At 38.6% G+C, this 12140-nt stretch overlaps 1 protein-coding gene across 1 annotated transcript in view; it reads right to left on the bottom strand.

Moving 5' to 3' along the window:
• The window catches only part of LOC126134764 (dynein regulatory complex subunit 3-like), a 207612-nt gene that overhangs the window by 54959 nt on the left and 140513 nt on the right, over positions 1 to 12140 (bottom strand). The window contains 1 exon segment of the mRNA XM_049915195.1: positions 596 to 797. Within this exon segment, the coding sequence (XP_049771152.1) occupies positions 596 to 797 (202 nt within the window).

Here is a 12140-nt window from a genome sequence, read left to right as displayed (position 1 = left end):
GCCTCATCATCTTGTTTACCAATGTATTATCATCTTTGGTAATCAGTAATGTACTTGAAAATGGGATTATAGCCCAAAACCTAGGTTGTCCATTAACATTAATAATTAATTGTGAAACAAGGCTAAAAATAGTGTTTGTTTAGTTAATTTACAATGTTCCACCAGCAACCCACAGTTGATTCAATTAAAATGAACTGGATCTGTTACATTATAGTGCACACCAACTTACAAGTACACCATAAGTTAGTAGGACACCACAAATGTACTCAGAGCAGTTTGGTTGACCTTCACAGTTGTACACCTGAAGATAACCACAAGATTCTGCACTGAACTAATATGGCAGGACACTACTGACATATGGCTGTTGTCTCAAAATCTTACTACACAATTTCAAGATATCTGGTAATCAGATATCATGTCATTTGTGTGTTAGAATCTGAAGAAATCATCAGTTTACAATGCAACTACAAACATTTTGGAAACTGAAGTGAACACGATTATGTGAGGTTTAACTTGAAGCAAAGAATCCTTGCTGTTAATTTGAAATTTCATTATTCAGTTGACATCCTTACAAGTTTCTGTGCCTCATACTTACCTCCAGCTGGTTATTCAGAATTAACTCAGCAGCCATCAATTCTGTCTCAGTTGTTTCACATATATTGTGGAACTCAACTGCAGTAATGTCTAACTGATCATAATGACTCTGTACATCAATATCGGAACTTTCCATGCCTTTCATGACTCGCTTTAAGTCTAGGAATATTAGAGCTTTCTTTTCAAAGAAGTTTCCCATCAATCTGAAAGAAAATAGTGTATATTAGTTATAAGACTGGCAATAGATATCCATACAGAAGATTACAGTAGTTATCAAAACAATATAAAAGTGTCTACAATTAAAGTTACAGTTTCAAAATGCTTTAGAAAGAGAACCACTGTTCAGAATGTCAAATTAACAGATGTGTGGAACACAGCTGTTCCTAAGTTTGAATCTAAAATGGCCAACATGACGGTCTCCATGAAGGATCGTGCACTGCTGGCAAAGCTCCTTTACAAGAACGGTGACTGTGTGCCAGTAGCCTTGTGGAAGTTCCGGACACTCTAGGGTATAAAAAAAGGCATTGGTCTGATGTCTGCTATGGGTCTGGAGAAGATGATTACAACATTCGAAAAGTCAGGTTTTTTTGAAGTTGCTCTGTGGCAGAGGGAGAAAAGCAGTTGGTTCAATGCCTGTTGAAGATGTGGCCATTGCATTACAGGAGGGCTCAAGCGGTGGTGTGCAAACGTGTATTGCACAGGGAATTGCCTGAACGATGGATGTGCATCAAATTCTACAAAACATCCTGCATCACTATCCATACACTATCACCCATTTTTATGAACTTCCAGTACGCTGGAGTAGCTTGGGCCAGCAACTTCTGGTAATCAGTAGAACAGAAAACCAGTCCAAGTTACGACTTTTTACTTTTTATTCATTTAATGACTAGTTTCGGGCATGGACCCATTTTCAAATCATCTCCCAGTACCTACTGCAACCTATATCCTTCTGAATCTGCTTAGTGTATTCATCTCGTGGTCTCCCTCTATGATTTTTACCCTCCACACTGCCCTCCAATACTAAATTGGTGATCCCTTGATGCCACAGAACATGTCCTACCAACCGATCCCTTCTGCTAGTCAAGTTGTGCCACAAACTCCTCATCTCCCCAATTCTATTCAATACCTCCTCATGAACGTTACATAGCAAGAAAATCTCGAAAAAAATGAAAGTACTAATATTAAGTGACAGTCATGGAAGAGACTGTGCTCAAATCCTGCAAGACAAACTAGGGCCCTCATACCAGGTAAAAAGCATAGTAAAACATGGCGCCCCACTAAAAGAAGTGATAAAAAACACAGAATATTTGACAAGAAGCTTCGGTACACGTGATTGTAATAGGGGGTTCTAATGACATAGACAAACCTCTCGATCTAATGTTGAAGCATGTGGTAGAACCATTGGAACCAATACTCGCTCTAAGTCACAAAATGAATATCATTATCCATCCTATACCCAGGAGATATGATGTTCAAAATTTAAATAGTAAAATTAATACTGCAAACCTCCACCTGATACAGGCTCTGAATTTAGCTAAACACGTGTACAAAAAAATAATTGCTGTGAACTTTGAAATAGAGAGACTAGCCAGAAACCACTTCACAACACATGGCTTACACCTAAACAAATGTGGCAAGGAGATTATCTGCAATAGACTGGCCTTCCTGACAACTATGGGTGACAATAAGAAACCAAAAGTCAGAAACCATAAACAGATGCTAATAAGCAATTGGATAACGACAAACAAGATGGGAAATAAAAAGAGTAATAGTGGCCATACTGTGCAAACTACACTAGACAAATGGGTCACGAAGTCACAGAGACGAAACACAAACCCCCTGACCCCTCAAAAAGGTCAGGAACCTGAAAGGATCAATAATGTGATGGTGAACATTATCGAGACATTGCTCCAAAACGTCAATGTGATGCCTCAACAGTGTGAAGTGCATGTGGATACTTTTCAGGCCCACCTGGAAGATGAGATGGCTGCCAAGGACGACCAACAGAACCAGCACAACTGCTCAGAAGCCAACATACCTGGAATACAGCACAATTTAAACTAAAGGTCAGTGACACAGTAAATATGACTTCAAGCCCCCTGAGTAAACCCCACTCAGACCTGAAAATCTATTATCACAACGTCCAATCCTTGAGCAACAAAACTGATGACTTAAGCATTTTGCTGACCAGTGAACTCAGTGATATCTCAGTAGTATGCCTAGCAGAGCACTGGCTCTGCACTGATGTGGTTAAGCTAATCTCACTACCCAACTTCAAATTGTGTGAATACTACTCCAGATCAAATGATGGACATGGTTGGGTTGCCATCTTCATCAAACAACACATTGAATATAGCCCACTTCCTACCCTAAAGGAAATAGGAACAGATAAGATCTTTGAATGTGCAGCCATAAAGCTTACAGATCTAAATCTAATTGTAGCTACAATCTACCGTCCCCCCTCCAGTAGTATTAATGATTTTCTGTTACAAATGGACTTGTTTCTATCAAAATAAGTCAGTGGAAACAGGAGGTGATTATATGTGGTGTCTTTAATACAGACTTTCTCACCCACAACAGAAACAGGGAAACATTGATTAACATTGCAAAAACTTATAATCTGCATGGCCTTGTAAACGAGCCCACTAGAATAACACCCACATCCAAGACAGCTCTAGATCAAATTTTTGCAAATAGAAATAAACTTAACCCAACTCTAGAAGTATACAATGCAGAATTCAGTGACCACCAAGCTGTCATTCTAAAGGTTGATGTTAGCAAAGATACCTCAAACCCAGTCCCACCTAAAGCTTTACGAAGGTTTTTCACCCAAGAGAACTTGAACAAGCTAAATGCCCTCCTTAGTAAAGAAAAGTGGACAGAGATGTACACAGCCAATGATGTCAACATGAAATTCAACATATTTCTTGACAAAATGATCCACCACTTTGAAGAGGCCTTTCCGCAAAAACCAGTAAGAATAAATAATAATAGAAACAAGAGTTGGATTACACCAGCTATAAAAGTCTCTTGCAAACATAAAAGAATACTCCACATGTTATGTAAACAAAGTAGTGACTCCCCCCAATTAACAGAATACTATAAAAACTACACATGTATCCTAAGAAGAGTGATAAGACAAGCAAAAAGGATGCAGAATGATGAGTACATTGACAAATCCAGCAATAAAGTAAAAGCATTGTGGAATATCATAAAAAGGGAAAGAAGGGAAATGAAAGCTTCACATACGAACATAGAAATCCAACTCCACAATGAATCTATATCGAATCCCGAAGTTGTGGTGAACTCATTCAACAATTTCTTTACAAGCATAGCTGAAAAACTGGTCCAAAATAATCCTAACACAAATTACCAACCAGCAAACCAAAAGTATCACACATGTGCAGAGTCAATTTTCATTACCAAAGTCACTGAAAATGATGTTGCAAAAGCCCTCAGACAGTTAAAAAGTTCATATTCAGCTGGAATTGATGGTATCCCAGCAGCTGTAATCAAAAATTGTGAACACACAATTGCTGAACCATTAACTCACCTCTGTGACTGTTCTTTCCAGGCAGGTATCTTCCCTGAAGCTCTGAAACTTTCTAAAGTAATTCCTGTCTTCAAAAAAGGTGATAATAAAGATATGAATAACTACAGGCATATCTCAATCTCATCCTGCTTTTCTAAAGTTTTTGAAAAAATAATGTCCAAAAAAATGATGGACTTCATTGAAAAAAAAAAAAAAAAAAAAAGATTTACTAAGTTTAGCTCAACATGGGTTCAGAAGCAACAAATCTACTGAAACTGCAGTATATGATTGCATAACTATGCTTTTAGAACTGTAAGATAGAAAACAACCCATAACAGGCAAATTTCTGGATCTGTCAAAGGCTTTTGACACTGTTGACCACAAAATATTGCTGGAAAATTAGAACACTACGGTATCAGAGGAATTGCAAACAACTGGATTGCTACATTCCTAACCAATCGGATGCAGAGAGTCAGGATGAAATATACTAATAGACAAAGCAACTCAATAACCGAAATTCTATCAAGTAATAAAACTGTAAAGCAAGGTGTTCCACAGGGCTCAGTATTGCGACCCCTACTTTTCCTCCTGTATATTAATGACTTGAGCCTGAATGTTGATGCACACAAAACAATAATATTTGCTGATGACACAACTGTACTCCTCAAAGGGGAGAATACAGAGACTGTGCAAAAAGCTGTGAACTTGGCTATCAGCTACTGGGCAAAAATCAACAGATTAACTATCAACACCAAAAAGACAGCTTCCATGAACTTCCACACAACACAAAATGCAAATTCCTCTCAGCCATCTGTCACTATAAATAACCAGTCAATAGATACCGACACTGTTTTCAAATTCCTAGGTCTGTGGGTTTAAGATAACCTGAAATGGAATACACATACAGGAAAGGTAAATGCCGGGATTTGTACTGGCTGTTATGCATTTTGTGTACTGAAAACATGTGCTAGCCTGAAAACATTAACTAGTGCATACTACGCTTATATACAAGCACACCTAAAATATGGTGTAATATTCTGGGGAAATGCTCCAACTGCTCAGAGCACATTCAGAATCCAGAAGAGAGCAATGAGGATTATTACTGGGAGCAAACCCAGAGACTCCTGCAAACCCATCTTCAGAAAGTTGGAAATCCTTACACTGCCTTGCCTCTACATTCTTGAGACTCTAAAATTCTTCAGAAAACACATAGTACCAACTGTCCCCAGAGTCGTAAAAAATAATGAAATACATGAACACAACACCAGGAAAAACGCAAACCTGCATGTTATACGTACAAACACTCAACTTTGTAAAAAGGGAGTTTTCCACATGGGCCTCCAAATGTTCAACAATCTTCCCACTAGTATTAAGTCTATCGAAGACAACATAAAATTTAGCAAAGCCATGAAGTCATATTTGTTGTGTCACTGTTTTTACTCTGTAAATGAATACTTAGAACAGTAATCTTGCTGTTTGTGTTAAATTGAAAACATTGAGCAATATAATACATTAGGATACTATAGGCTTACGTTAATACATGTTAACAATGTTAAATGATATTTTCCGACATCTGCAACACACTGTGTACCATCAGATCACATGGAATAAATAAATAAAATAAATAAATTAGTTATGTGATCTACCCATCTAATCTTCAGCATTCTTCTGTATCACCACATTTCGAAAGCTTCTATTCTCTTCTTGTCCTAACTATTTATTGTCCATGTTTCACTTCCATACATGGCTACACTCCATACAAATACTTTCAGAAACGACTTCCTGACACTTAAATCTATACTCAATGTTAACAAATTTCTCTTCTTGAGAAACTTTTTCCTTGCCATTGCCAGTCTACATTTTATATCCTGTCTACTTTGACCATCATCAGTTATTTTGCTCCCCAAATAGCAAAACTCCTTTACTACTTTAAGTGTCTCATTTCCTAATATAATTCCCTCAGCATCACCTGACTTAATTCGACTACATTACATTATCCTCGTTTTGCTTTTGTTGATGTTCATCTTATATCATCCCTTCAAGACACTATCCATTCTGTTCAGCTGCTCTTCCAAGTCCTTTGCTGCCTCTGACAGAATTACAATGTCATCGGCAAACCTCACAAAGTTTTTATTTCTTCTCCATGGATTTTAATACCTACTCCAAATTTTTCTTTTGTTTCCTTCACTGCTTGCTCAATACACAGATTGAATAACATCGGGGAGAGGCTACAACCCTGTCTCACTCCCTTCCCAACCACTGCTTCCCTTTCGTGCCCCTCGATTCTTATCAAATCATCATAACATAGCCAAAAATGACATTTCTGAAGATGTCAAAAATGTTCAATGAACATTCGCAGTGCATGCCACCCATGTTACAGAGTTGCTTCCTGCTGAACTTTTAGCACGACAAATGTTCACTCTGGAATTTATTGCATGCATGGAAGTGTACAATGAGTGGCTGTGGAATGTTCTGTAGACAGACAAAGGCCATTTCCATCTCCAAAGACATGTCAATATCTAAAATTGCAGAATATGGGCAACAGAAAATCTGCAAGCACATCACACATCACCAGGTACCAGTTCATTCTGCAAACATAACTGTGTGGTACAGGTGACAGCATCGTTTGTCATAGGGCTCTTTTTTTTTTTTTTTTTTTTTTTTTTGAGGAGATAAGTTCTGTGAATCTTTTGCACGCCAAAATCATTCCAGCACTTCATCACTGTGGATGTACAGGTGGGATCATTTTTATGTAAGATAACGCTACTCCACACACTGCACAGCCAGCGAAGTGAATCCTACCGAGGCATTTCGGAAATGCTAGAATTATCAGCAGTCATTTCCCTACAGGTTCACTAGCTAAATCAGCTGGTCTTAATCCATGTGACCCTTTGCACAGCTGGACTAAAGGCATTGCATTCTGAATGTGACCCCTGAGACATTTTGATCTTTCATGGAACATGCTGTTTCTTGATTTCAAATTGTGGTGGACAGTTCACTGAAAATTCTCTTCCATGTATTCTTCCATGTATAAATGGAAGAATTCTGGAGAAACTAGAAGGTAGCAGATAGATTATATAAAGGTAAGACAGAGATTTAGGAACCAGGTTTTAAATTGTACGACATTTCCAGGGGTAGATGTGGACTCTGACCACAATCTATTGGTTATGAACTGCAGATTAAAACTGAAGAAACTGCAGAAAGGTGGGAATTTAAGGAGATGGGACCTGGATAAACTGACTAAACCAGAGGTTGTACAGAGTTTCAGGGAGAGCATAAGGGAACAATTGACAGGAACAGGGTACAGAAATACAGTAGAAGAAGAATGGGTAGCTCTGAGGCATGAAGTAGTGAAGGCAGCAGAGGATCAAGTAGGTAAAAAGCCGAGGGCTACTGGAAATCCTTGGGTAACAGAAGAAATATTGAATTTAATTAATGAAAGGAAAAATATAGGCAAAAAGGAATACAAACGTCTCAAACATGAGATCGACAGGAAGTGCAAAATGGCTATGCAAGGATGGCTAGAGGACAAATGTAAGTATGTAGAGGCTTATCTCCTAGGGGTAAGATAGATACTTAGATTAGATTAGTTTTCTGTTCCATAGATCCGTGCTGAGGAGAGCCTGGTGGATGTGGAACATGTCAATTTCTTAAGCTGAAATAACAATACTAATAGTATGAATATATACAATACATCATATCATTTATTTTTACTAAAAAATTCATCAATGGAGTAGAATGAGTTGGCCACTAGTAAGTCTATTAGGTTCCTTTTAAACTGATCTTTATTTGTAAATAAATTTTTTATGTTTGCTGGCAAATTATTGAAGATGAGTGTTCCTGAGTAGTGGACCCCTTTTCAAACTAAAGTAAGTGCTTTTAAGTTCTTGTGCAGATGATTTTTGTTCCTGGCATTGTATGTATGAACTGAGCTATTTGTTGGAAAAAGAGATATATTATTTAGGACAAATTTCATTAAGGAGTAGATATACTGAGACGCAGTAGTTAGTATACCCAGTTCTTTGAAGAGGTTTCTACAGAACGTCTGTGAATTTACTCCACAAATAATATGTATTACACACTTTTGGACTCTGAAAACTTTTGTTTGACTTGAAGAGTTACCCCAAAATATTATACCATATGACATTATGGAATGAAAGTAGGCAAAGTATGCAAATTTTTCATTTTTATGTCTCTTACGTCAGCTACCACTCGAATTGCAAATACAGATTTGTTGAGGCGTTTCTGCACTTCTGTGGTGTGCTCCTCCCAACTGAATTTATTATCAAGTTGTAATCCCAGGAATTTACAACTGTCAACCTCTTCTATCTGATCTTCTTGATACTTTATGCATGTGCTGGGTGGAAACCTCTTACAGGTTCTGAATTGCATATAGTGAGTCTTTTCGAAGTTTAATGTCAGTGAGTTGGCTTTAAACCATTTATCATACCGCCTACAGGAAAATTAAAGAGACCTTTGGAGAAAAGAGAACCACTTGTATGAATATCAAGAGCTCAGATGGAAACCCAGTTCTAAGTAAAGAAGGAAAGCAGAAAGGTGGAAGGAGTATATAGAGGGTCTGTACAAGGGCGATGTACTTGAGGACAATATTATGGAAATGAAAGAAAAAAATGGTTCAAATGGCTCTGAGCACTATGGGACTTACCTGCTACGGTCATCAGTCCCCTATAACTTAGAACTACTTAAACCTAACTAACCTGAGGGCAGCACACAACAACCAGCCATCACGAGGCAGAGAAAATCCCTGACCCCGCCGGGAATCGAACCCGGAAACGCGGGCGTGGGAAGCGAGAACGCTACCGCACGACCACGAGATGCGGGCTGGAAATGGAAGAGAATGTAGATGAAGATGAAATGGGAGATATGATACTGCGTGAAGAGTTTGACAGAGCACTGAAAGACCTGAATCGAAACAAGGCCCCAGGGATAGACAACATTCCATTAGAAATACTGACAGCTTTGGGTGAGCCAGGCCTCACAAAACTCTACGATCTAGTGAGCAAGATGTATGAGACAGGCGAAATACCCTCAGACTTCAAGAAGAATATAATAATTCCAATCCCAAAGAAAGCAGGTGTTGACAGATGTGAAAAGTACCGAACATTCAGTTTAATAAGTCACAGCTGCAAAATACTAACATGATTCTTTACAGATGAGTGGAAAAACTGGTATAAGCTGACCTCGGGGAGGATCAGTTTGGATTCTGTAGAAATGTTGGAACACGTGAGGCAATACTGACCCTACGACTTATCTTAGAAAATAGATTAAGAAAAGGCACACCTAAATTTCTAGCATTTGTAGACTTAGAGAAAGCTTATGACAATGTTGACTGGAATACTCCTTTTCAAATTCTAAAGGTGGCAGGGGTAAAATACAGGGAGTGAAAGGCTATTTACAATTTGTACAGAAACCAGATGGCAGTTATAACAGTCGAGGGGCATGAAAGGGAAGCAGTGGTTGGGAAGGGAGTGAGATAGGGTTGTAGCTTCTCCCCAATGTTATTCAATCTGTATATTGATCAAGCAGTAGAGGAAACAAAAGAAAAATTCAGAGTAAGTATTAAAATCCATGGAGAAGAAATAAAAACTTCGAGGTTCGCGATGACATTGTAATTCTGTCAGAGACAGCAAAGGACTTGGAAGAGCAGTTGAACGGAATGGACAGTGTCTTGGAAGGAGGATATAAGATGAACATCAACAAAAGCAAAATGAGGATAATGGAATGTAGTCGAATTAAGTCGGGTGATGCTGAGGGAATTAGATTAGGAAATGAGACACTTAAAGTAGTAAAGGATTTTTGCTATTTGGGGAGCAAAATAACTTATGATGGTCAAAGTAGAGAAGATATAAAATGTAGACTGGCAATGGCAAGAAAAGATTTTCTGAAGAAGAGAAATTTGTTAACATCGAGTATAGATTTAAGTGTCAGGAAGTCGTTTCTGTAAGTATTTGTATGGAGTGTAGTCATGTATGGAAGTGAAACATGGACAATAAATAGTTTGGACTAGAAGAGAATAGAAGCTTTTGAAATGTGGTGCTACAGAAGAATGCTGAAGATTAGATGGGTACATCACATAACTGATGAGGAGGTATTGAATAGAATTAGGGAGAAGAGGAGTTTGTGGCACAACTTGACAAGAAGAAGGGACCCACTGGTAGGACATGTTCTGAGGCATCAAGAGATCACAAATTTAGCATTGGAGGGCAGTTTGGAGGGTAAAAATCGTAGAGGGAGACCAAGAGATGAATACACTAAGCAGATTCATAAGGATGTAGGTCGCAGTAAGTACTGGGAGATGAAGAAGCTTGCACAGGATAGGGTAGCACGGAGAGCTGCATCAAACCAGTCTCAGGACTGAAGACCACAACAACAACAACACTGAAAATGTCTTGTGCCAATATCATAACAATTAGGAACCGATGTCATTCTGCTTTTTATGCAATTTTTGGCCCCAGGAAAATTGAAAACTAATGTCATTTTGCTTTTTATGTAGTTTTTAGCACCAGGAGAATTAAAAACCAACATCATTTTGTTTTTTATGTGGTTTTAGCCTTGGGAAAATTAAAAACCTTTATGGTACACCCCTGTTCTGGTGGAAGGGTTTACCTAACTAACAGTACCACAGCTGTTGACTGCCAAACTGGTGCAGTCATGCACATTGAACTGAATGGATGGTATACGTGCAATTCAGAGAATAGCTGTCGTAATGTGACTCATCTGTCATTTATCGGTGAACCCATTTATGTTAAGGTACTTACAGCGCCATTTATTATTTCCTTCCGCCTTGATGTTTCACTCTTTGTCAATAATATGGTGTTCAAATCTGATGCCATTCTGAGCAGTTGTCCTCTTTCTACAGCATATTGAAACTGGAACTATAAAATGGACACCTTGTACAATGATCAATGAACTAGGACCTTGATTAAGAAAAAATTTCATCTCAGCAGCAAACCCTGTCAACACTTTATGGAACTATCTCTTCCAGTTTGAACACTGTGCCTTGCAGTTTCTAAATATAATTTGCAGGGAAACACCAGCAACCCCATGAGCAGTACTGGTGAGCTGAGATCAAACCCACAGGCAGGGAAGTTGATGCAGATGCTGTATCATTTTTAGAGAAGAAGAAGATCAACTTCAACTCCAACTTAGTTACCAACCATGGGCACAAACAGTGTGGAATAAGTTGTCTCCACATTACTGCAGATGCAGCAAAAGGAATATTTCAACAAAAGATCAATGAAGGAAAAGATCTCCGGGGCAGGAAGAGAGGCCATCTGACAATCTTGAGAAAACCCAGGGACAGTTCTCCTGTGAGCTGACAGAGGTAATGTTATGTAGCTGCTCACATTTGTAGAATAAAGGCATAAAGCAGTGAGCTTCTCAACAAATTTGTATACAAGAAAACAGAAGGCAGGCCAATGAGCCACATGAAGGTGAAAACAACTGACCTTATTTGAAAGTCAAGTGTAAATTTTCAAGATATTGACAAAATTTTCAAAAGGATAGATTGCTACTTACTGTATAGATGATGTCTAGTCTCTGTACTCTTCACTAGACAGTGCTTTTCTGCCACTCCCCCCCCCCCCCCCTCCCCCATACCCTGATGTCCCTCCCCCTTCCCCATCCTACTCCGGACTGCTACTTCCATTCACTGTGACACAGCTGCATTCTGGTAACAGTGGCAGGAGATAGCAGTCATATTTGTGTGATGTGTGCCTGCTTGTGTGTGTATTTTCCTTTTTATTTCGAAAAAGGCTTTAGCTGAAAGCTCAATGCATAACAGTCTTTGTGCTGTGCCTGTCTCAGTGTGCCATCTTTAAGGTGAGTAGCAGTCAACCCTTTTCATAATATTGTTGATATTCCAATCTGGGCTTTCAATTGTTTGATTTTTCCTAATAATTTACTATGTCATGTTTAGCTGGTGTAAGCACACATAGTACTAAGCTGTCTTGGATAGTTTATCATTACTGCAATCTACTGTGTAAGTTTCTAA

The sequence above is a fragment of the Schistocerca cancellata genome, chromosome 1 (genome assembly GCF_023864275.1).
Source record: "Schistocerca cancellata isolate TAMUIC-IGC-003103 chromosome 1, iqSchCanc2.1, whole genome shotgun sequence".
In the NCBI taxonomy this organism is placed as follows: Eukaryota; Metazoa; Arthropoda; class Insecta; order Orthoptera; family Acrididae; genus Schistocerca; species Schistocerca cancellata.
Note: the sequence above shows the minus strand (reverse complement) of the source record. Positions and strands in the feature narration are given on the sequence as shown.